At 47.2% G+C, this 22487-nt stretch overlaps 1 protein-coding gene across 1 annotated transcript; it reads right to left on the bottom strand.

Moving 5' to 3' along the window:
• Nucleotides 1-355: 355 nt before the first annotated feature.
• trim24 (tripartite motif containing 24) lies at nucleotides 356-21515 on the bottom strand (the record flags this gene model as incomplete). Its single annotated transcript, XM_084483234.1, has 20 exons — nucleotides 20787-21515; nucleotides 17814-17932; nucleotides 17447-17594; nucleotides 16156-16288; nucleotides 15160-15276; nucleotides 14302-14416; nucleotides 13656-13802; nucleotides 12625-12739; nucleotides 12039-12181; nucleotides 11018-11275; nucleotides 10350-10472; nucleotides 9815-9956; nucleotides 9010-9067; nucleotides 7776-7908; nucleotides 5608-5960; nucleotides 4849-4963; nucleotides 4070-4144; nucleotides 3322-3483; nucleotides 1552-2550; nucleotides 356-460 (listed from the first exon to the last, which is right to left on the bottom strand). The coding sequence occupies exons 1-20, from the start codon at nucleotides 21055-21057 to the stop codon at nucleotides 356-358; spliced, it is 3831 nt and encodes a 1276-aa protein (XP_084339360.1). The 5' UTR covers nucleotides 21058-21515.
• Nucleotides 21516-22487: the final 972 nt, after the last annotated feature.

Genomic DNA, 22487 nt, shown 5'->3' with positions numbered 1-22487 from the left:
GGGGGGGGTACTGCTATAAATCATAGATTATAGGAGACATTTGATTTTTTGCCCAGTCTCACAATCGGTTTGGTCAAGGTCGGATTCAAACAGTCGACCTCCTGAACAGCATCGCCAAGCATCAGGGGGGTAACACACGGTGGGATCTCAACGAGATACTTATATTTCCGATCTTAAGAAACGGACAACATCTCACCTTATGACTCCATCCCTCATGCGATGCGGCCACGTTCTTGACCGTGGCGGTCAGTAGGAAGCGAGTGGGAGCGTCTTTAATGAACATACTGGAACTCAGGAGGCCAACATGGGACCACCGTTCCCAATCGCTGTTGTGCAGGTGTGCGAGAAACGTCTGTTAGGACGGCCGAAGCTCTCGATGGCGATAAATCTGCCCAGCAGTCCGGGGCGTGGCAGAGCCGGTAAAGGGGGATAGTGGGGGCGCCGCCAGCCACAGGGGCGCCTATGGATAACAAAGAAAGATGGACTAGCGGAGTCAGCATTGGTCGAGGAGTCTGCAGCTTAGCTGAATACACGTCTGGAAACCCCACCCTCTACCCCACCAGGATCTGGCAACCCCTACCACAGCAAAGTCTGGCAACATAATAAAATAATATCGTCCAATATTGACAAAGCAATTTAAGTTTTACAGCTCCTCTGTTAACATGGATGGGGGGGGGGGGGATGTTAACACAATGTATGCAGTGTCAGCAAGAAAGAAACTTCGGCATATTCCTCTACGCGTGTTGAAATAGAACCACATTTTTAAACGCACATCTCTTGTTTGGACACATATTTCCTTTAATTCAAACAAAACAATGCTTCCATGGTACATAAAACCCACCCCGGATATACTGTAGAATCCAAATAGCAAATGTTAGTTCCATAATTCATAATTCCATAAACATAGCAGAAAAGAAACAGGAATAATTAATCATGTGTTGCATGCAGTACATAATGCAAGTGTCCTCCTCTGTCCTCAATGCACGGCGATGCATTCAGAGCCACACGTCGCCAACATAACTTAAGGAAGTCCCTCTCCACAAGGTTACAATTGATGTGCTTCCGATAAAACAAAGAAAAAAAAAAAAGTGTCTGCTTGTAACCGTTTGACCAGCAGAACAGCACATAGTGTTCCTGTCTTCGATCCAGAGCCAAAGAGTTCATTATTGCAGTATTTCTATTGCAAAGCTAAAAAAAAAACATGATCGAGATTTGAGCAGGAATGGGTCTGTGGAAGACTTAATCTGTCCATCTTCTTTGTCCTCTTTGCCTCTATCCTTGATTTTCCTCTTCTCATTCCTCTTCCCCCCCTCCTCCTCCTTCCTCCTCCTCCTCCTCCTCACCCTCTTCACCTCCTTCCATTTCCTCCTCTTTCTCTTCATCTTCTGCACTTGCTTCTTTCTTCTCTTCCCCTACTCCCTCCTCCTCTCCTACCCCCTCCTCCTCCTCCACCTCCTCCTCTTCTACCCCCTCCGCCTCTCCTACCCCCTCCACCTCTCCTACCACCTCTCCTACCCCCTCCGCCTCTCCTACCCCCTCCCCCTCCCCTACCCCCTCCTCCTCTTTCTCTTTCTCCCCCTCTTCTCCTTCCTCCTCCTCCTCCTCCTCCACCACCTCTTCTTCTCCTTCCTCCTGTTTGGCAGTGCCGGCTGGCTCCACCTTCCGGCTCTCAGGGGGGCCGTCAGCTAGGCTGTGTGTAGGGCCCAGAGGGCGCTCCTCCTCTGGGCATGTGGCGGCCACTGGCTCCTCTGGCTCCTCTGGTTCCTCCGGGGCTGGAAGGTCCGGAGACGCCGGGCTCTGCTGGACCTCAGGCACCGGGAGGTCCCCAGGGGCCCGCAGCTCAGCGGGAGGCGTGGCCGGGGCCGCTGGATTGTCGAGGGCCCTTATCGCCTCAGGGGCCCCCGGTTCCTCCGAGGCCAATTCTCCCCCCGGCGATGCCGGGGCCTGTGGGTTCTCCGGGGCAAACAGATCCACCGGGGCCAGCAGGTCCTCGAGGGCCGTCGTCTCCTCGGGGGGGGCCGGGGGGGCCCCGTTGTCCCCCGGGCCCCCGGCGGGGGGCTCCTCGGGGCAGACGGACGGAGGGTTCTCCTTCTCCGGCGTGTTCTGCTCCTGCTTCACCGCGTCCGGAAGGGCCCCGCCGCCGCCGGTGCCCGTTGCCTTGGAAACCCCCTTCTCCTCCGCGCCGCTCCCCTCGTCCTTCTGTTCAGCGGCGGTTGCGGTCGCTCCTCCTCCTCCTCCTCCTCCTTCTGTCTCCATCATCTCCTCCTCCTCCTCCTCCTCCATGGGAGGAATCCCAGAATCTCCGGCGGGAACCTGGGTCGCCGGGGCCGCCGCGTCGCCGCCGCCGTCGGCCCCGGCGACAGGGCCCGCGCCTCCCTCCGCGGCCTCCTCGTCCTCCTCCTCCTCCTCCTCCTCTATCTCCTCCTCCAGAGGGGGGATCATGCGCTCCTCTCGCCCCCCGGGGAACAGCGTGTCCGGGTACACCGTCTTCACCTGCTCCTCGAAGTAGTCCTCCAGGTAGAGGCCGGCGCTGCCCACCTCCGACGTCACCTGGGGAGCGAGGAGCAGGAGGAGTTGAGACCCTCGTGTTGCAAGCCCCCCCCCCCCCCCCCCCCCCCCCTCCCCTGTGGAGCTAGGCCCCGCCCACAAGCAACATCTAAAGAAATGGATTCTGCTAGACGCGTTTTTTTTACATTTTAGATAGAGGGCTATTTTGCTGCTCAGGCTTTCTCTAGGCTTAGCCTTATCCTGGCCTAGGCTGTATATAGTATAGTGGGCAACATATAGTGGGAAAATTTAGAGTCCATATTTCTGTTTTTTTCCCCTGCATTTCTTCAACTTTGTGAAGAAAAAAAGTCGAGATCTGGTCCAGATCTATCGATACCGCTACTCAGTCACCTCCTACGACACTCAACATGGTTTAGCTTTTGGCTTTTAGGGTCTGGTTTTCTTCTAACATGCACTTTGCATGCAATCGATATACATTTACACTTTACATTGGGGGCGTTTAGCAGACGCTTTTATCCAAAGCGACTTACAATAAGTACATTTGTCAGAGGAAAGAGAAAAAAAACAACAACATATCCGTCTCTACAGTAAGGATGTCCATAGAAACAAGTACCAAGCACTCATCAAACAATCGTTAGGTTAACCCATACAACAAAGACTAGGATAAGAGTACTAGTGTTAGTTTACAGTACTAGTACTAGTACTAGTTCACAGTGCTAATAGACAGAGAATTTAGAATTGATTTTAGATGCAGGATCTCACGTGCACACCGCCCGGCCGACCCGTTTGCTTAACTGTGTTGGCTGCCGGTACCTTGTAGTACTTGGCGCAGTTGGAGAAGATGAGCCGGACGTCGGTGATGAACTGGTCGGGCGCCACGTAGCGCGTGTCCCCCGGGGACCGGGACTCCAGCCTCCGCTTCACGATGGAGAGGTCCATGGGCGTCTTGATCAGCTCCTTGTAGCGCCGCGTCTCCTGGGGGGGGGGGGGGGGGGGGAGACATCGACACAGACCAGAGTGTTAGAATATACTGTACAGGGTTAGAGCTGTCCCCAACCATAGGCCGTGAAGCCTCCTGGGTCTGTCTGGTAAGGATGTGGGGTCGTGGGAGATTTGTGTCTTATAAGCTGTAGACATTAAAACATATATTTTCTCATTCTACATACGACCATTTTTTTTTTCTTTTTAAAAGTGTAAAAAGGTGACATAGTATACCGCCAGGTGTGAGTGTGATTAGCCGTTTTTGAAACTCTACATGTGAACTCTACTAGTGACATCACAAGTGGGCGTGTCCACCTAGAGGCGCGCTGGACAGATCGGTCCACCACCAGCCCTACCCCAGTGGACCGCAGCAAACGTTGCTCATCTATCCGTCATACATCTAGGTGGACACGCCCACTTGTGATGTCACTAGACGCAGATTTTCCAAACGGCTTGTAGAGGCTAATCACGCTCACACCGGGTGGCGTGACACACGTCACCTTTAAAGCTCTCCGCACACACGCCGACGCTAACCCGTGCCTAGCTAAAGCAGCTAACGCTAGCGGAGGGGTTGTGGTACCGATGGCGCGGCGGCTTGCTGGAAGTCGGCGCTGAAGTCGTTGACGAACAGCCGGAGCAGCAGACGCTCGCACTTCTAGAACAACCCGGGAGAAAGAAGGACAGGTCAGAGGCGGTGGGGTGAACATCACAATGATACTTGACCTTCAGTCAAGGTTAGGAGAGCGTTCGTTAAATTGGTTAAAATGTCGTTCTAGATGGTCATAGATATAGCATCAGTAACGACACTCATGATAAATATAATACTAGTAACTGTTATTACTATACTATAATTAGTATAGTGTTACTTATTACTTATTACTATAATTACTATAAAACTATTATACTATGTTTAATGTATGTATGAACATGCAACAGGGCCATGGGAGTACACAGATCCTATACATCAATCGGTATATAGTTACAATAAATAATAATAATAACGAGATATGCTTGTGTAAACGTTGAAATTTTGCCATAGTTGGTATAGCGCCACCTTGGGGCCAATGTGAATTTGACGGCTAGAATATCAAATTTTACAGCAGTCCCACCAAATGTGCCAAATAAAAATGAGTTTTCGTATATGTGCAGGGGGGGAAAAATGCAGTCAAAGAGGCTGAAAAATAATAATAAGAATAATAATAAACAAAGCAAAAACAATAGGGACCTTGCAGGTTCTGCTCGGTCCCTAATAATAATAATAAATAAAGATTCCCTCAGTTGCTTCTTCAGTATTGCCAGTAAATGACCAGACGGTCACTAAGTGGTTGCTACATGGTGAGGGAGGGGAGCCTAGCATACCCGTCTGTCCACCGGGGGGAGGGAGGGGTCTTCTGTGGGGGGGGCGGTGTCGTCACAGTCGTACCGCATCTCGGGAGAGACCAGGTCCCTGCAGAACGAGCAGAACCACTCGCCACTAGAGGGAGGCAGAGAGAGAGAGAGACAGAGGGTTTGATAGTGCTCACAAGGGAGGGAGGGAGGGAGGGAGAGAGAGAGAGACAGAGGGTTTGATAGAGCTCACGAGGGAGGGAGGGAGAGAGAGATGAGAAGGAGGGAGATAGAGGGTTTGATAGTGCTCACAAGGGAGGGAGGGAGAGAGAGATGAGAGGGAGGGAGAGGGTTTGATAGGGCTCACAAGGGAGGGAGGGAGAGATGAGATGGACGGACAGAGAGGGAGGGAGGGAGAGATGGAGACAGAGGGTTTGATAGTGTTCAAGAGGGAGGGAGAGAGAGATGAGAGGGAGGTAGAGAGACAGACGGTCGGATGGATCCAAGGAGGCCAAGAAAGAGAGATATTAACTATTTCCTTCACTTGAATTTCAAGCTTAAGGCTGAACTACACTGTGTAACGTTGGATTGTATATTAGATATATTGAGACACGTACACACCAAAATGGATACGGAAATGTTGAAGCAACAATGAACCATCTCAGAGGCTATGTGACGTGATGATAGTGTGTAACGTGATGACATCATGCAGTCAACGCACACCTCACCGTCTGACGCGTGTTGTGGTGTGTATCGAGTGCGTTCGTTGTGTGTATTGTATGTGAGTGTTACCTTGGCGACTCGTGCAGCGTGGGGATGTGGCAGGCCAGGTGGTACACCTTGGGACACTTGTCACAGCAGAGCAGCTCTCCTCCGTTCTGACACACCGCGCACCAGTCCTCGTTGGGGTCGTCCTCCGGCCCCGCCCTCTTCTCCCCCACCGTCACCGCCACCACCACCGCCGCCGCCGCCGCCGCCACCGCCGCTACCCCCGCCGCCACTTCCTGTGGTCGGGGCGGCTCTTCCTGTCCGGCCAAGGGGTCGGAGGTGGGGATCTGCTCCTGGGGTGGGTCCGGCTGTATCGGGCCCTGGGATTGGGCCCCTGTGCTGCTGTCCGGCAAACTGGCCCCCACTGTAGACTGAACCTGGGGGCCACACAGCACAAAATACAACCATGAGCCTGCGGTGCCCACACTGGGGAGGAAGGTGTCCAAAAGGAAGTGTACCAAAATGACCACTATATCTTAAGACTTTATTTTTTGTATCACTACATTGGGTTTTTACTTCCAAGATGGATGGACTGCATTTATACTGCGCTTCTCTAACCAGCGGCCACTCAACGCGCTTTACAATATGGCCTAACATTCACCCATTCACACACCGACGGCGGGGTCAGCCACACAAGGCGACAGCCAGTTCGTCGTGGGCAGTTGAGGGTGAGGTTAGTGTCTTGCTCAGGTCCACCTCCACGCCCGCCCTAGGAAGCGCCGGCGGGGATCGACCTTCCGGTTACAACCCGTCAACGCGCTCTGCCGCCTGAGCCACATGCCGCCACTGCTTAGACGGCCTTTGAAACACTTTTGACATTTATACTAGGAGCCATCAGCTAGGCTAGCTGCAGCTCAAACGAGGGTGGGGGGGAGCAAGTCATTCTCGGTAACGTAGTTAATGTGGTTAAACCACCAAGAACAGGAGTCTGACCATAATATTAAACGTATTATTAATACGGAGACGCAGACGGCGCCTCGAGAAAGACGGTAAGAGGGGCGCCGTGGGTTAGCAGCCCTAACCGCACCTTCTGTGAAGAAGGAGCCAAAGCAAGCTACGGATCAAATGGAGGAGTCATACCCTCCGGTGGCCACCAGGGGGGGGAAAAACACAGATTCCTGCAAGTTGCTACAAGTATAGCCACCTGGTGACACTATTTTTAGAAGACGGTTTAGAAGATTGGTTACGGTTAACCAGGGGAACCATGTATAATTAATAATATGTATAATTATATACTTATATCATGAGATTATATAATTATGTACATGTCCTGGTCTGTGGTGCACTACCGTATTATTGTTTATAGACATATGTAGGTAAATATTTTTTTTTTGTTTTGTCATTTCGTCAATTCCCTGTCTGGAAATAATAAGTTACGTCTTATCCGTCTATCCATCCAAGACCTGTGATAGCTGATGTTTTGGGTTGGGTTGTAAATAGCTTGGTGTCATTATTGTTCAGGGCTGACTGACATTGAACAATACAATCGTTTAAAATATTGTATCATTTCAACTATGGTGAATAAATAAATAGTAATTGCCAAATATCCGGGTGATGTTATTTATTACATTTTTACATGACATAAATAGAAAAACAATAGAATGTTATAATAGCCTATTTCTGTATAAACATAAATTTTGTTTAAGCATTTAGTAAAAAAATCTTTCCGGTATACAAAATATCTCGCCACGCCCAAAAAAGTACAACTTAAATTATAAGTTATATTATTTAAAAAAAAAAGTATACATTGAGCGAGCACCTGGCAGCTAGAATTAGATAGCAGCTTATTTTGGCTGGCAGCTAGCAGTGACACCGAGCTAGCTGCTAGGACTCACAATGAGCTAGCACCTGGCAGTCCCACCTAGCTAGAGGCTAAGAGCAGCAACTAGCTACAACTAGCTACAACGTAGCGGTCACACTGAGCTAGCATCTGGCAGTCACAGGGACCTAGCAGCTTGTAGAAACAACACGTTAACAGTCACAACAGGCTAACAGCTAGCAGCCACAACAGGCTAACTGCTAGCAGTCCCACCCAGTTAGCGCCCAGTGGTAACTACGGCCCAGCGTCTAGACGCTAGCACCGAGCTAGCAGCAACTACGAGGGAGCAGGTGACCAGCAACAACCAGCTGACCGCTAGCAGTAGCACCGAGCTAACGGCTAGCCGCGGGTGAGGGGGGGGTTATTCTCTTACAAAGTGGACGTCGTCTTCGTCCTCGGGCTCGTCCTTGATGATGATGATGGGCCCCGGGGACGCTCTTCGGCGGCGCTTGGACGCCGGCGGGGTCGCGGGCTCCGACGCGTACGGCTTCGCCCACGAAGTGGTCCTTAAGAGGATACAGACAGCGCACATTAACACGCTATGTTAGGGGCGTGCATCTCTCCAATAAAAGACGATTCGATGCGTGTCTCGATACGATTCAGGAACGATACATTTTTAAAATGGTTAACGATTCGATTCAGTTCGATTCAGAAGATTCGCATCTTTTAAATCCAAATCGATTTTCCGATTCAAATCGTTTTTTGTTACACCCCTACACTATATACTGATACTTAAACACGGATACACCACACACACACACACACACACACACACACACACACACACACACACACACACACACACACACACACACACACACACACACACACACACACACACACACACACACACACACACACACACACACGAGAGACGTTCAATGGTCAAAGTATTAAGTATTAATACCTTAATAAGTATTAAGCTTGAGCATGTCTCCTTCCAAGCAGGATTCAATAAGCATCTTGATACACGGCATGAGATACAGGAACCGCACTTTTAGTTTGTAGAGTCGGTGAGATTCGGTTTGACTAGTGGATTTCATGTGATTTGACGGTTTCCTGTTATGTATTAAAACCTGAAATCTATTCCAAGAGACTAATATTAATTCATTTGCAATACCTTTCCACCATATTTCCCCAAACCCCACTTAAACCGTTAAACAGTCATTTTGAAGACAAAGTAGCTGGCTGTCATTAGTGCTGCGTTGTCAGCGCGTTAGGGTGAAGGGGATGTTTTTGCTGTAACCGAGAAGCCAACTTGGACATGAAATGTGATTCATAAGAGTCAAGCGCTGCTTGTTGGCTGAGGGAACGCTGACTATGTTTCTGGGTGCATTAACCCAGCTGTCCAGACCCATGGAGATGGGCACTTTACAAGACACTTTCTGTTCCGATACGCTAAAGACGTCAAGTTGTGAACTAGGTGCTTTGAAACCCACTCAAGACACTTCACAAATAACTAAAGTACAAGAGTAAAGAAAACGAACAAACATCAAACTGGTCAAATCCTCATTGAAAGTTGGCAGAGTGGTCAAGTATCACCCAACCCAGAGAGCCCACATTAACAGCTCCGTGAGTGAAAGGAGGTGTTGGGTGATCAAACTCACCCTGCTCCCCGTTCTGACGACGAGGGCTTAGACGCTGGCGAGATCTGTCTCGCTTGGGCTTTAGAGAAGGAGAAGGTCAAAGGTCAGTAGATGAACGGTGACATCAACACTGAGCATTCATACATTATAGGAGTCCGGAGTTGTGCTTTTTTTGTTTATTATCATTACCGTGTGGTTGTGTACTACGTAGATGACCTGAAGATCGCCTTGACATACGAATTTTCCCTTCAATGAAAGTTGTATGTGTGTATCTTCAATGATGTAGGTGTGTTGGTTTTCCTATAGGTTCTGGAACATCGATCCTTTAACCCGTTTGGTGACCGGTGGCATTTGGCTAAAAGTTTTCGTCGTACATTAGAGATGTCACACCTTGTCATAGCAAGCTAGTCCTATTTTCAGGTTATTTAGACGTGGTACGTTTTGTGGGTCTATCATTGGGGGTGACCAGCTATGCGCTACGTTAAAAAGGATGTATTTTGTGCGCACTTATTGTATGTTGTACGTCCTGGCACTTAATGTACAGACTTATTGTATGTTGTCTTCAAAAAATTGTACTTGGCACCGTGAAGCGTCTTATCCTCCATCCTTGTTGTATAAGGGGAACGGGTTAACCTAGCGAGTGTGAGAGCTTGGCACTTGGTTCTATGAACATCCGTACTGTACCCACAGCCATATATTGTCGTTTCTCTTTCTTCTGACAAATGCACTTATTGTAAGTCGCTCTGGATAAAAGCGTCTGCCAAACGCCCTGAATGTAAAGTGTGAACGTGACAGGGAGTTTGGTGGAGAGCGGGTGGAGGTGTACCGTTGCGGTCGGCGGCGGCGGCGGCGGCGGCGGAGGCGTGGCCGGGGTCGCTGTAGCTGGGCTTGGGGATGGAGATGGTGATGGAGGGGGGCGCGCCGCCCGGCTCACTGCGCTTCAGGAAGGACGGGTCGCTCAGGGCCCGCTGGAACCAGACGCACCAGAGCAGACGCACATCAACACACCAGAGCAGACGCACATCAACACACCAGAGCAGACGCACATCACAACAACACATTGACCTCTGAGTACCCGGCGATAGGCTGTGACGTCGCGGCAGGCCCACTCATGGGAGATGTGTGTGTGCCCCCTTACCCCACCCCCCCTTAAAGCCATCCACACCGAACCGACAGCGAAATGTCGGCCCCGCCCGGTGCGTCAACTTTTTGCAAGTTGCTAACGAAAATATGTGTTATAATATGCGTCGATTCAGTCCCCAAAAGGAACACATTGAGGTGATGACATTCAACGCGAAGGGGGACAGACATACACATAGCACGTTAGCTGCTATTTGGGGGGGGGGGGGGGGGGGTCGTACCTGGTGCAGCAGGGCCTGCGTGGCCGACCCGGAGGACAGGGTAGGGGGGTACCGGGAGGCCCCCTGCATGGTGTCCATGGGTTTGGGCGGGAAGCCGGAGCTGTGGATCAGTTCCCGTAGGGACTGGGGAAGCAAAGAGGTCAAAGGTCAGGTTTGACACACACACACACACGCGCGCCAAGTCGATTGTGTGCATCGGTTCAGTTCTGAGCCTTCTATCCAGCTGTCCCTCACTCCATCATCATCCATTCTTAGTCATTCATCCTCCTATCCATTCATCCACCCAACTGTCCCTCAAGCCCTCATCATCGCATCATCCATTCTTAGTCATCCATCCATCCATCCATCATCCCTTTATCCAATCATCCAACTGTCCCTCACTCCATCATCATCATCCATTCGTTTCTGATCCTAGGGAATGGAACCGCAGTGTCTGTCAAAGGTGAGGTTTGAAAGACTATTGTGTACGTCCATTCATCATTTCTCCATCTAACCGTCAACCTCCTATCCATTCATCCTCCATTTTTCACTCCATCCAAACGTCCCTCAATCCAACATCATAATCCATTCATGCATCCATCCATGATCCCTATATCCATCATCCATCCATCCATCATTCATCCATCCCCCTCCCCGTCCGTCCGTCCGTCCGTCCGCCCGACCCCTACCTGCGGGGGGAACCCGGTGTTGTGGAGCATGGAGGAGCTGGGGCTGCGTGGGTTGGGGTGGGGCCCCCCGCCGTACTTGCTCCGCTGCTGGGCCAGGCTGGGGGGCAGCTGGGAGGGGGACGAGCCGCCCGGGATGGGCCTGGTGGGGGGAGGCGGGCCGGGGGGCCCCTGTGGGGGGCCCGGGACCCTGACGTTCTGGTACCACGACCAGTGGTTGGGGACGGGCGGGCGGTTGGGCTGCTGGGCCAATTTCTCCACCTGCCGTAGAGCATTGGACTACAGTACAGTTATATACAGTTATATACTGTAACGGTGACACAGAGAATACAGTAGTTATATACAGTTACATACTGTACAGGAGACACACGGAGACTACAGCAGTGTTTTCCCACACATAGGCCAATGTGTGGCGCTGCGCCACAGATTGAACAACGAGCGCCACAAATTGATTCCGCTTTTCATTTATTTTTACTTGAACGTGATTTTTTAATGTAACTCCGCCAGCCCGTAATCGCACATTGCACATTTTCTATTATCGATAACAAATCCGCCACACATTGCTACCTGGTCTGTGGGAAACACTGTACAGTAGTTACATAGTTATTTACTGTACAGGAGACACAGAATGACTACAGTACAGTTATATACAGTACAGGAGACACTCAGAATACAGCACAGTTATACAGGAGATATAGAGGAGACACTCAGACTACAGTACAGTTATACACACTCAGAGAGACTAAAGGAGATACAGTGTGCTGTTGAACAGCCAGTAGCAACCAGGTGGCATCCTGACTAAAGGAACAGCCGGTAAGCAGAACAGCCGGGCCGGTAGCGCCCTGCCTAAAGGAACAGCCAGTAAGCTCCCGGGAGGAAGCAGAAAAGCCTGGCCGCAAGCATCCTCCCTAAAGAAACAGCCAGTAGCAACAAGGTAGCACCCTGCCCTAATGGAACAGCCGTTAAGCAGAACAGCCGGGCCGGTAGCACCCTGCCTAAAGAGGGAGAGAGAGAAGGGGTCTACCTGCATCTGCAGCTGGGCGAGGGTGCTCTGGCGCTGCTGCTGGCTGGCGGCCGACAGACTCCCCGACGACCCCTCGCCTCTCGGGGGCATCGGGGGATTGGCCACGGGCTGGCGCCCGGGGGCCCTCTCCACCAGCAGAGAACCTGGAGGGAAACACACGTTTAAACACTCGACACTAGTCGTTGCGATCGCCGTGTGTCATCTCAGATCCGTTTGTGTCTTTGTTGGGAGTTCAGTTCTCTCAGTCTATCATCTCATCCGTATCACGTCGTCTGTCTTACAAATCACCTCAGCTAGTCTCCGTTTTATCATCTCAACCTTTCAGGTAATCTAAACCAATATTAATCATTGTCATTATTTAATGTCATTAACACAGAATAACGAGTGAGCCTGGTGTGAAACACAGTTAATGAGTTAGCACAGTGTGAAACAGAGATAATGAGGAGTTGTCACAGAGATAATGAGTTAGCACAGATATGAGTTAGCCCGGCCCCGGTCTGATAAACAAGAGATAATGAGTGAGCCTGGTGTGATACACAGATAATGAGTTGGCACAGAGATAACGGACGGTACGGCAGTGACCTACCCAGGTCTACGTTGGAGGCCCAGAAGCCAGAGCGACACTGGAAGCGGACCGAGCTTTGGGGCACGATGGACGGGTTGCAGTTGGCCCGCATCAGGTAGTGGATCTGGAACAGGATCTGAGACCGAGAGAACTACAGTCAGCACGCACGGTCAGAGGCAGATCGCAGGAACCCTGGCGCTACAGTACACTCAGACTACACACCGGGGAAGCGGTTCCCAACCCTTTGATGGCCTGTGACCTCGTCTTCGGTTGTAGGACATAATTAATAGGTCATAGGTCAAGAGACCCCAATGTTGTCAACCCATCCAACGTCCGTCTGCAATATCAATGTTACATTTAGGTGCTCAGACGCTTTTATCCAAAGCGACCTACGATAAGTACATTTGTCAGGAGAAGGAGAAACAATATAGAGTGAGGATGTTCATAGAAACAAGTGCCAAGCACTTACAACTTCTAGGTCAACCCATTCCCCTGTATACAACAAAGATAGCTAGGACGAGATGCTACACAATGCTAGGTACTGTTTTTAAGTGCAAGGACATACAACATACAATAAGTGCGTAAAAGGGGTGTGGGAGGTGAGAGCAGGGCTGCTCAATTATGGAAAAAAAATCATAATCCCGATTATTTTGGTCAATATTGAAATCTCGATTATTCAAACGATTATTTTTGAGTTTGAAAACATGCATTTATTCATAATTTCTCTCCAAAAAAAACACTTTTTAAATGAAAACTTGAAAAAATACACAAAAGGGTCAAATAGAAAATAAAGTCCAGATATGAATCTAGCTGTTCTGCAATTTCTATATATATATATAAAAAAAATAAAAAAAAACGTTTCAACTCGATTATATTAGTTTGGTGATCGTTTCACTCTGAAATCGAAATCGCGATCAAAATTGGATTAATGGCCCAGCCCTAGGTGAGAGGGTAAGGGGTGAGGCTACGCAGAGTTAAGGTGAACTCTGACTGGACTGACAGCAGCTCTACAGTGAGTGGGGGTGGGCGGAGGGCGGGGGGGGTGTATTCACCAGTCTCTTGCAGTAGAGGAGTGCCGTGGTGCTGTGGCTGGAGGTGGCCCACTTGGTGAACCGTATGACGTGGTCCAGGTGCCTGGTCAGGGAGGAGACTTCGTCCTGCTGCTTTTTGAGCCCGATCTCGTGGTCCTTGGTCAAGGTCTGGAGACACCCACAGGACATGTACCATGGACGTTAGAGTAAGGTTAACCAGGGGTGTGGGAAAAAGAAAAAAAAAAATTGGGTTCTAATGTTCTTTATACCATGCATGTTTATGTGTACATGTGGACACAAAACAGCAGGAAATTGCTTTAGATGGGTAAAAACCTTAGGATGGAATACATAACTACACATGTTTGAAAGTTTTGATTTTTTTTTTTTTGTGGATATTGTGTGATTTATTAATACAAGTCACTGGATGTTGTGTGTTATGTTGTAATTTTAATGACTGGGTATTGTGTTATGTTGTAATGTGTGTTATTGTGTTATGTTGACTGGATATTGTGCGCTGTGTTGTAATGTGACTGACTGGATATTGTGCGTTGTGTTGTAATGTGACTGACTGGATATTGTCTTGTGTGTTGCTTAATGCTTTAATGTGAGCCGCGCCAAAGATGATTAACTGTCACAGTGTGAAGAGTCAATAAAGGTTTGGACGGACCTCTAGCTGGTTGACCAGGATCTTGCCCTTTCGGTTGATCTCCATGATCAGACTGCAGATGGATTTCTTGATCTCATTTGTCACCAGCTTGCGGTTCTCGTCCACCTGCTGCAGCCTGGGAGCAGAACAATATATATATTATAAAGACCAATGGTTCTCAAATGGGGGTACGGGTTCCCCTAGGGGTACTTTGGAGTACTGCAGGGGGTACTCCTGAAAATGTATATCTAAAAAAAATCAAAATAAAATAAAATACATCTTAGTACAATATCCAGTACACTAGTAGAAAAAGTTTGAGAAACGAGAAATGATATAGACAGAGGGAACACAATAGCCGTCCTACTAACACGGTGTACGTATTTAGAGGAAGTAATTTTGCAGACACACTTGTCAGAACGACTGAAAGACGAGGCAATCTTAGCAAAACAAAAGTGGAGCAGCAAAACAGGTTTCTAAAAATGTAAAACATCTGGACAGAGCGAAGTATTTCTGGGAGTAAGAACACAAAACGTGTACAAAAAAGTTTTTGGGGGGAAAATAAGAAGGAAATTCATGCAACAAATGTTTGTAGCTAGTTTGTACAGTCCAGGTTTCTTCGATTAAGTAAAAAATAGAAGCAGCAGTCAATTTCTCCAATGAAAATAACGACAATCTAACAACGCAGGGGCTGCAGTAGGAGGTTCCCATGACATATACGTTTTTGAATAAAACTAAAATAGCACTTGGCGCGAAAAAATTTCAAAATCTTCATTTTGTTTGTGCGTTAAGTTTGTGCATGTCTGGCTATGGATGACTGCATGCATACATGAAGAGGAAAACGCTGAAAAGTGCAGAGAATTGAGTATCCGAGTGGGTTACCCAGAGCTGATGCAGGTGGACACCTCCTCGATGGCTTTCCTCTTCTGCTGCAGCTGTTGGGTCATGTTCTCCAAGTACTGTCGGTGGTTCCTGTATGCGTCCTCCAGGAACTGGTAGCTGCAGAGAACCACACCATAGATCAATACTTAGATTAGGAACCATTAAAGTACTTCATTCATCCTAGATGGTGAGTTACAGTTCAGAAGGTACAATAAAAACACATTTTATACAAAGATTATATGTATATCTTATCTATGCATCTATCTATAGATATAGATAGACCAGTGATCTATCTATAGATAGATATATTCTGAACAGAACATGACGACACAGAACTGTGTGTATGCAAGAGTTGCAAGTATAATATGTATAATATGCAATGCTTCATGAAACAAAAACGTAGATCCTACGAGAGCCATTGTAGACAACATTAAATGCCTGCAGTTAGTGGTTAAAGGGATAGTCCGGTTTTTTGCACTTAAAGTATGAAACATCGGTCCTAAAGCAACATTAAACGTTTGTTTGGAAAGCTGTGAAACTCACCGAGTGGTCACTGGTGTTCGACAAAAAAAGTAAAAATTTTTTTTTTTTAAAAAGAGTAAAGTATGCTAGATATGCTCATATGGGCTAGAAAGAAACCTAAACTTCTCCAAATACAGACTGTTGGCAAAATTAGCAACGGAACCGATCTATTTCATCGTAAACAACCTGAAAATAAGGCTTAAAGTGCAAAACACCAGACTATCCCTTTAATCTAACTGTTATAGTCGGCGGCTGTACGTCTGGACTGTCAGAGAATTTTTAAAGTTTTTTTTTTAAGACCTGTCACAATCATATCAAAAGGGCTAAAATTCTAACGATTGTATTTTAGACTCTTTAGGACTTTTTAAGGACCCGCAAGAAACCCTGATGAACACAATCCCCCTTTGGTCCAGCCGAGGCCGACCCGTGAGTGAAGGTGTAAAGGTGTAAAGACGCAGGCGGAGGACGGCGTACTTGTGGTCCTTGTGTTTGAGCAGCTGGCAGTCCCTGCAGGTGAGGCGGTCGCACGTCTCGCAGAAGAGCTTCAGGGGCTCCTGCTTGTGGATGTCGCAGAACACGGGCCGCTGGGTCGACATGCCCACCGCCTCTGGAAGCGAACGGCCAATCACATGGCCAGACGTTAAAACATACTGAGGACACAGCAATCAATCAGGTATGGAGACCTTACTGTGGTTCGTTCAATTTAAAGAGGACCGATGGTACGAATATGACGGTCAAGACCTTTTCACAGAGGCCTCATCGCAACGTGAATTACGGGTCTACTTTTATGTACCAGGGCACAAGAAGTAAGGGAGTTTTTTCTTGGCCTCTGGGGGGGGCTAGGGTCCGGGGCTGTGTCATACATATATGGCCTGTCAAGTCCTCTGAGACTGTACCTGTGATTAAGGGCTATACAAATACAATTGAATTGAAGAAAGTGAACTTAACGAGTTGAGATAACTCTACTACCTGTGCCCTGGTAGATAAAGGGACAGACCCATAATCAGTGTAATGAGCAACAGGTGTTTTGCCCGTGATTACACCTGTGTGAAAATGGTCTATTAGGGAATATCACAGATGGTGCCAGCTTCAACATGAAACCCGATCTCTCAATAGTCCTGCTGTCAAGACAGAAAATGTTGAGCCAGATTGAGCCAGTAGTGGCTTAGCCAATGAATCTCCTGGGGTAGGGTTCGAGGTTAGGGTTACATTCGTGGGATGTTGTGGTTGAATACTAGAGTTGTTCCGATACCAGTTTTGAAAATTGCCTAAAATGCAGTATCGGAGGTATCCGCGATTACGCAAGTCTATGCGCCGATCCGATACCATCAGGGAAATAGCTAATTTACTACACAGGCAGAGAACATCAGAAACACGTGCGGTGTTATGCTGCGTTCGTTAACGGTTGGAGGTGGAAAGTTGGAATGGGAAACGCGTCGTCAACCTACGTGCGTTTTAGCTACGAAGTCGGAAAAACATGGTTGCTTAACAAGAATACAAATGTATTATTCTAATTATAGATTTAATTATAGAATTATAGATATAGAATTGACAGTAAGTGACCCGACATTGTCATCGTAAGAGAAGCCTTCAATAACAACAAGTGCTAGTGCTAGTAGTTACAATTCTAGATGCTGTATCGGTATATACTCGGTATCAGAAGATCCTCAAGTTCAGGATCGGAATCAGTCTCAGGAAGGAAAAAAAAAAAAAATGGTATCGGAACATCTCCATTGACTATAATTGATAATTGACGGAATATTACCTGGGGACATCTCCTCCTTCTGCCGTATGGTGTGATCTCTGGTGAACTTGACCCTCTGGTGGGCCTCGATGCAGGTGACGCACAGGAACTCCACGCACTCCACGCAGTAGCCCGTGGCCTCCGTGTTGTCATCGCAGCTCATACACACCTGGACGGGAGCGGAGGAACAGGTGTGAACAGGTGTCTCTCAACAGCCCCCTGGTCACCGTGGAAACCAGGTAAAGACCACAACCAGGTGAAGACCACAACCAGGTGAAGACCACAACCAGTGAAGACCACAATCAGGGGAAGGCCACAACCAGGTGAAGACCACAACCAGTGAAGACCCCACCCAGGTGAAGACCACTGCAGACGAGGACAGACTGACCTGGCTGTTTTTTTCCACCGTGCTGCTCGGCATCTCCGCAGAGTCCTTGACGAAGAAGTTGTCCAACACGTCCATCTCCCAGCATTCCTGTCTGCAGACGGGGCATCGGATAGCGCCCACTAGTGGAAGGGAGACATGCGAACGGTGAGACACGGAAGGAGCATCTTTCACTGGTCACATGCTTGGTGTTCTCCTCACATACGTTTGACCGTTTAAAAAACGCTAAAACATGTTCCTAGCCCAGAGGCCAGTTAACCGTGGCCACACAGCATACAAAGATTACAATATTAACCATAGTAATGAACATAAACTGCACATAAACTGATTTGAATTGTGTTCAAAAGGGTTGATTCATTGGGAACCAAATCCGTGGACTTTGGGGTGTCTAATTGGTCCGTGCAAACGTGTACTTGAGTAAACAAGAACTCGTCACGCAATCATACACCATTAAAAAAAAAATGGTTTCCCACTGGAAACAAGGTCTCATGACTGGTAATTTCTGGACCAGAGGTTTGACAACATCATGCCAAGCGAGGGGGGGGGGGCGGTGGGCGGTTGAGTCACACAGGGTTTCTTGTTTTGTTTTTGAGATATTATTCCTCAATGGCTGTGGCGCGACAACAGTGTAAAATCCAACCAGAGCAACTGTATCACAGCCAATACAAAGAGAATTGGAGGCAGCTTCAACCGCGAGGCCTCCATCTGGTAGGGCCTCCAGAGAGAGAGAGAGAGAGAGAGGAGTGGGGCCTCTAGAGACAGAGAGACAGAGAGAGAGGGGGTTGGGCGCTGGCACGTGTGGTTAAGTGTGAGAGCTCACTTCAAGTGGGGCAGAGCCAGCATGAGTCCTGTGTGTCTCGCGGTGTGAGCAAACCAGCCAGAGAGTCTGGGCTTCCGAGCAAAGCCAGCTAATTACAAAGTGCACTGCCCTACCCTAAACAGCAGCCTCGCGAAATTGCAATTCGACTGGACATAACCTTAAAATGGCTGTTTGGAAGTGTATCCTGCAAGCTCCAAAAACAGTCAAAGCAGGGCAAGAATAAGGTCATCATTGAAGCTCCGGCCTTGGTGAACAGCATATGGAATGTATAAAATACAGATTCACGTATTTTTATTTCATGTGTAAGAATTAGAAGTGACTAGCATTGAGGTTTCAGATTGTGGCCTGTATTGTGTGTGCCAATAGGTACTTCCCAAATTATGACATTGTCTATGATAGTGGCGTAAATATCGACGGTGCAACCGGTGCAGCTTTTTGTGAATTAAATAGCTCGGGGGCGGGGCGGTAAAGTAGGCTAGCGGGGTGGCTGGTATGGGAGGAGGAATGATAATTTGTCCAAATTCCAATCATTCCAATCATTCCAATCATTTGTTTACCCATGTGCTATTGCTACCCCTACTCTCATTGGCTGAATCGTTGAGAACGTTTTAGACTCAATCAAAATAAGGTCGCGGGGAGACAAAGCTCTGTTGGTTTGTATATTTTATTTTCGTAATGGTAGGAAAAAACAATACTTTATTAAAGCATGCAATTGTGATGTAGAACAAAATAAAAAGAAAACAAAGTGCTTGCATGATATTGAAGCCTACAGCGATCGTTAGTTAACTTGTGTGGTGTCTTGTCATTTACCCGTGTGCCATGGCAACGCAATTGCTACCTGCTGTAGTAGTACTCTCATTGACTGAATCTTTGGGGGGGGCACAAAAAAAATATTTGCACCGGGGCCATCACCATGATGTTACGCCACTGGTCTATGACAGCATCGAGTGTCAAGGGATGAGATACCTTGATGATTTGTTATGATTTGTGTGTAGTTATTTAGTCTGTAAATGTAAAACTATTGGTCAAAGCTTAGAGGTAAAGAGCCTTCTACATTGAACACGATCGTTTGTTGCTATTTTTTCAACGTCATTAAAAGTATTTCAAATCATTAGGGCTAAATGGTTCTGTAAACACATACAAGATCTGTTTTTTGGGGAAAAGCAACATTAATTTAATATGCACCCAGATAAATTTTTAACATTTCTAGCCAGGGAATGAATCTATTCAACCAATCACAATCATGTATCTTTGTCATAGTCACTATGGACACTGTATGCTGTAAAACATGGCAGAAGCCTATTTCCGTTTCTCAACACACACTCCTCTTATTGGATCCATAACGGTGAACTACATTTATAGACCGAAAGAGTGATAGCCTACTTTCAGTTATTGAACAAGGAAACAACCTAAAAAATTAAAGTCTCCAAAACATGGATGTATTTAAGAATGCAAACCCATTTATCATCATCCCACTTCTCCCCAACTGCCATCGGCAACACTATTTTACACTTGGGTTAAAAAGTGTGTAAAACTCCATTCTAATTGAATCCTCATCATTTGGTGAGAGAACCGAGCATGCATCACTAGGCATGTCCACAAGAAGGTCAAGCATCTAGGAGACATATACATAACGCCACGGCGTGCAGCGCATTTCATATACAACATCGCCCATTAGAACGCTCATAGACCCCGACGGTACTAAAAAAAGAATCACAAAGAGGTCAAAGCCGTTGGGACATGGCTACGGACCTCCTTCCCAGAACAATTAACCAAGAACACATTTTATTAAAACATGTTCTGTCTGGAGCCGTTTGCCAACTCTGGGTTTCTGTAGAAACACTGCGGCGCAACAAGGTGGACCCCGTGGGAGAGGACCCCATGGCAGCAGACATCATGGGAGAGGCGGACCCCATGGGAGAGGACTCATTACTTATTAATACTCATTACCACAATCTCGGTTTCTCATATTATTACTTACTTTATTTTGTTATCATTATTTATTATTGTGATCTATGCTGCTACTTATTTTTTTTTACTTATCTTTAATTACTTTATCTTGTATTGTTGCTGCTATGTGGCTGTGGAGGAACCAAGCCTAAGAGTTTTACTCTTGTGTACTTAAGATGTTAAGAGTCATTCTGATTCTGACTTACTGGGTTTGTCCACTTGGAACTGGGGGTCCCGCCGCGGGTCTGCGGTCCTGAAGGGGGGCGGCAGGCATCTCTTACAGAAGGAGTGCAGGCAGGGCAGGATCTTGGGCTCTCTGTTGTTCAGACTCAGCTTGCAGATGGGACAAGTATCCATGAGCCCGAAATTGGCCCCCAGCTGCTTCAGCCTCTCCTCCTCTGCCGGCAGACTCTCCGCCTCGTTCTCCACGATGATCACAATGTCGTCATTGTCCACATTTTCCGAGTTTTCATCCATTTTGCTGGATGTTGTGTGTCCTCTGTGATGTATTGACTATTTTTTCCAGTGATAATCAATGAGGCTGCACGTCGCCTTTGGAAACAAGCGATTGTTTACAAAGCTAAACAATATGACGAAATGAACACGTTATGGATCCCATAGTTGACGCCTTAATGGGTTCACCTGCGGACGTTTCATGTCTCTGAACAACATAATAACATGAACGATAACAGAAATAACATCTAATACCTCTGAATAATAGCAGCCACTTCTCTCCGTTCAGATGCTACGTTAGCTTCGCTAGCTTTCTTTAAAACTTGAAATAACGAGCACATCGATCACCTTAAACCACGTTCCTCGGGCTTCAATAGTACTTCTATGCTGTACGTTTAACTGGAACCACGCCGAGTGTTTAATTATTGAAGTTATAGTCGATATTTAATCTGATAATTGATGAGTGAAATGCTAACTTCTAAACACAGAGGTTTTCTTCTTGTTCTTCTCTCGTTTTAATTGGTGGACGCCGCCCATCATATCGGCCCGTTACCGCCGCCCACTGGACTGGAGTGGAGATCATTAGATTGACCGGCTCCTAAAAAAAAAAAGGTCAAATAAATATTTCAATATATTTACTTCGATTACCTAATTTAAATCGATGTATTTAATTCTGAGTTTAAAGTTAAAATTCTGAGATTAAATTCAGAATTGTGACTTTAAAGTCAGAACTCTTTTCATTCTGCCTTTAAACTCAGAATTCTGAGATAAAAGTCAGAACCTAATCACATATGGCCCTAATCCTCTTCCGTACTAATAGGCCCTGGAGTGCAATTTTTTGCTTGCCTAACTGATGTAAACTTCTTTCCTGGTTCTCTTGAGTACCTTCTACATTGCAGCAATGACCTGTGGTTTTATGTAGAGCGTGATTAAGCCCAGTGTGTCCCATTCCAGTATGTCATATTCCTCCTTATAATACTTTCTGTTTTAAGATTCCTACCCCCATTCCTTCCAGCGAAAACAGGACTTGTGAGATGTCTGCCTGTGGGAACCCAATACTCTTGCCATTAACACTGTCTAAATGTTTTGATGCAAGCTATAGCTTCATTTTTGCTTAATGATATTTGTGAAACTATACACTGTTGAGAATAAGCTTCCTCTTCTTCCTCTTTTAGGCTTTTTGTATGTTGGCAACAGCTTTTAGGTGCATTACCACCACCGTCTGAAAATAAGTAGGCCTATGAATCAGGGATCCTAAAGCTCATATTTACATTTACATTTAGGGCATTTAGCGGACGCTTTTATCCAACGCTACATACAATAAGTTCATTTGTCAGAAGAGAAACAATATATATCGCTGTCGGTACAGTAAAGATATTCATAGAAACAAGGGCCAAGCACTAACCATTGCTAGGTTAACCTGTATACAACAAAGATAGCTAGGGCAAGATGCT

Source organism: Micromesistius poutassou (genome assembly GCF_964030765.1).
Source record: "Micromesistius poutassou genome assembly, chromosome: 18".
NCBI classification, from domain to species: Eukaryota; Metazoa; Chordata; class Actinopteri; order Gadiformes; family Gadidae; genus Micromesistius; species Micromesistius poutassou.
Note: the sequence above shows the minus strand (reverse complement) of the source record. Positions and strands in the feature narration are given on the sequence as shown.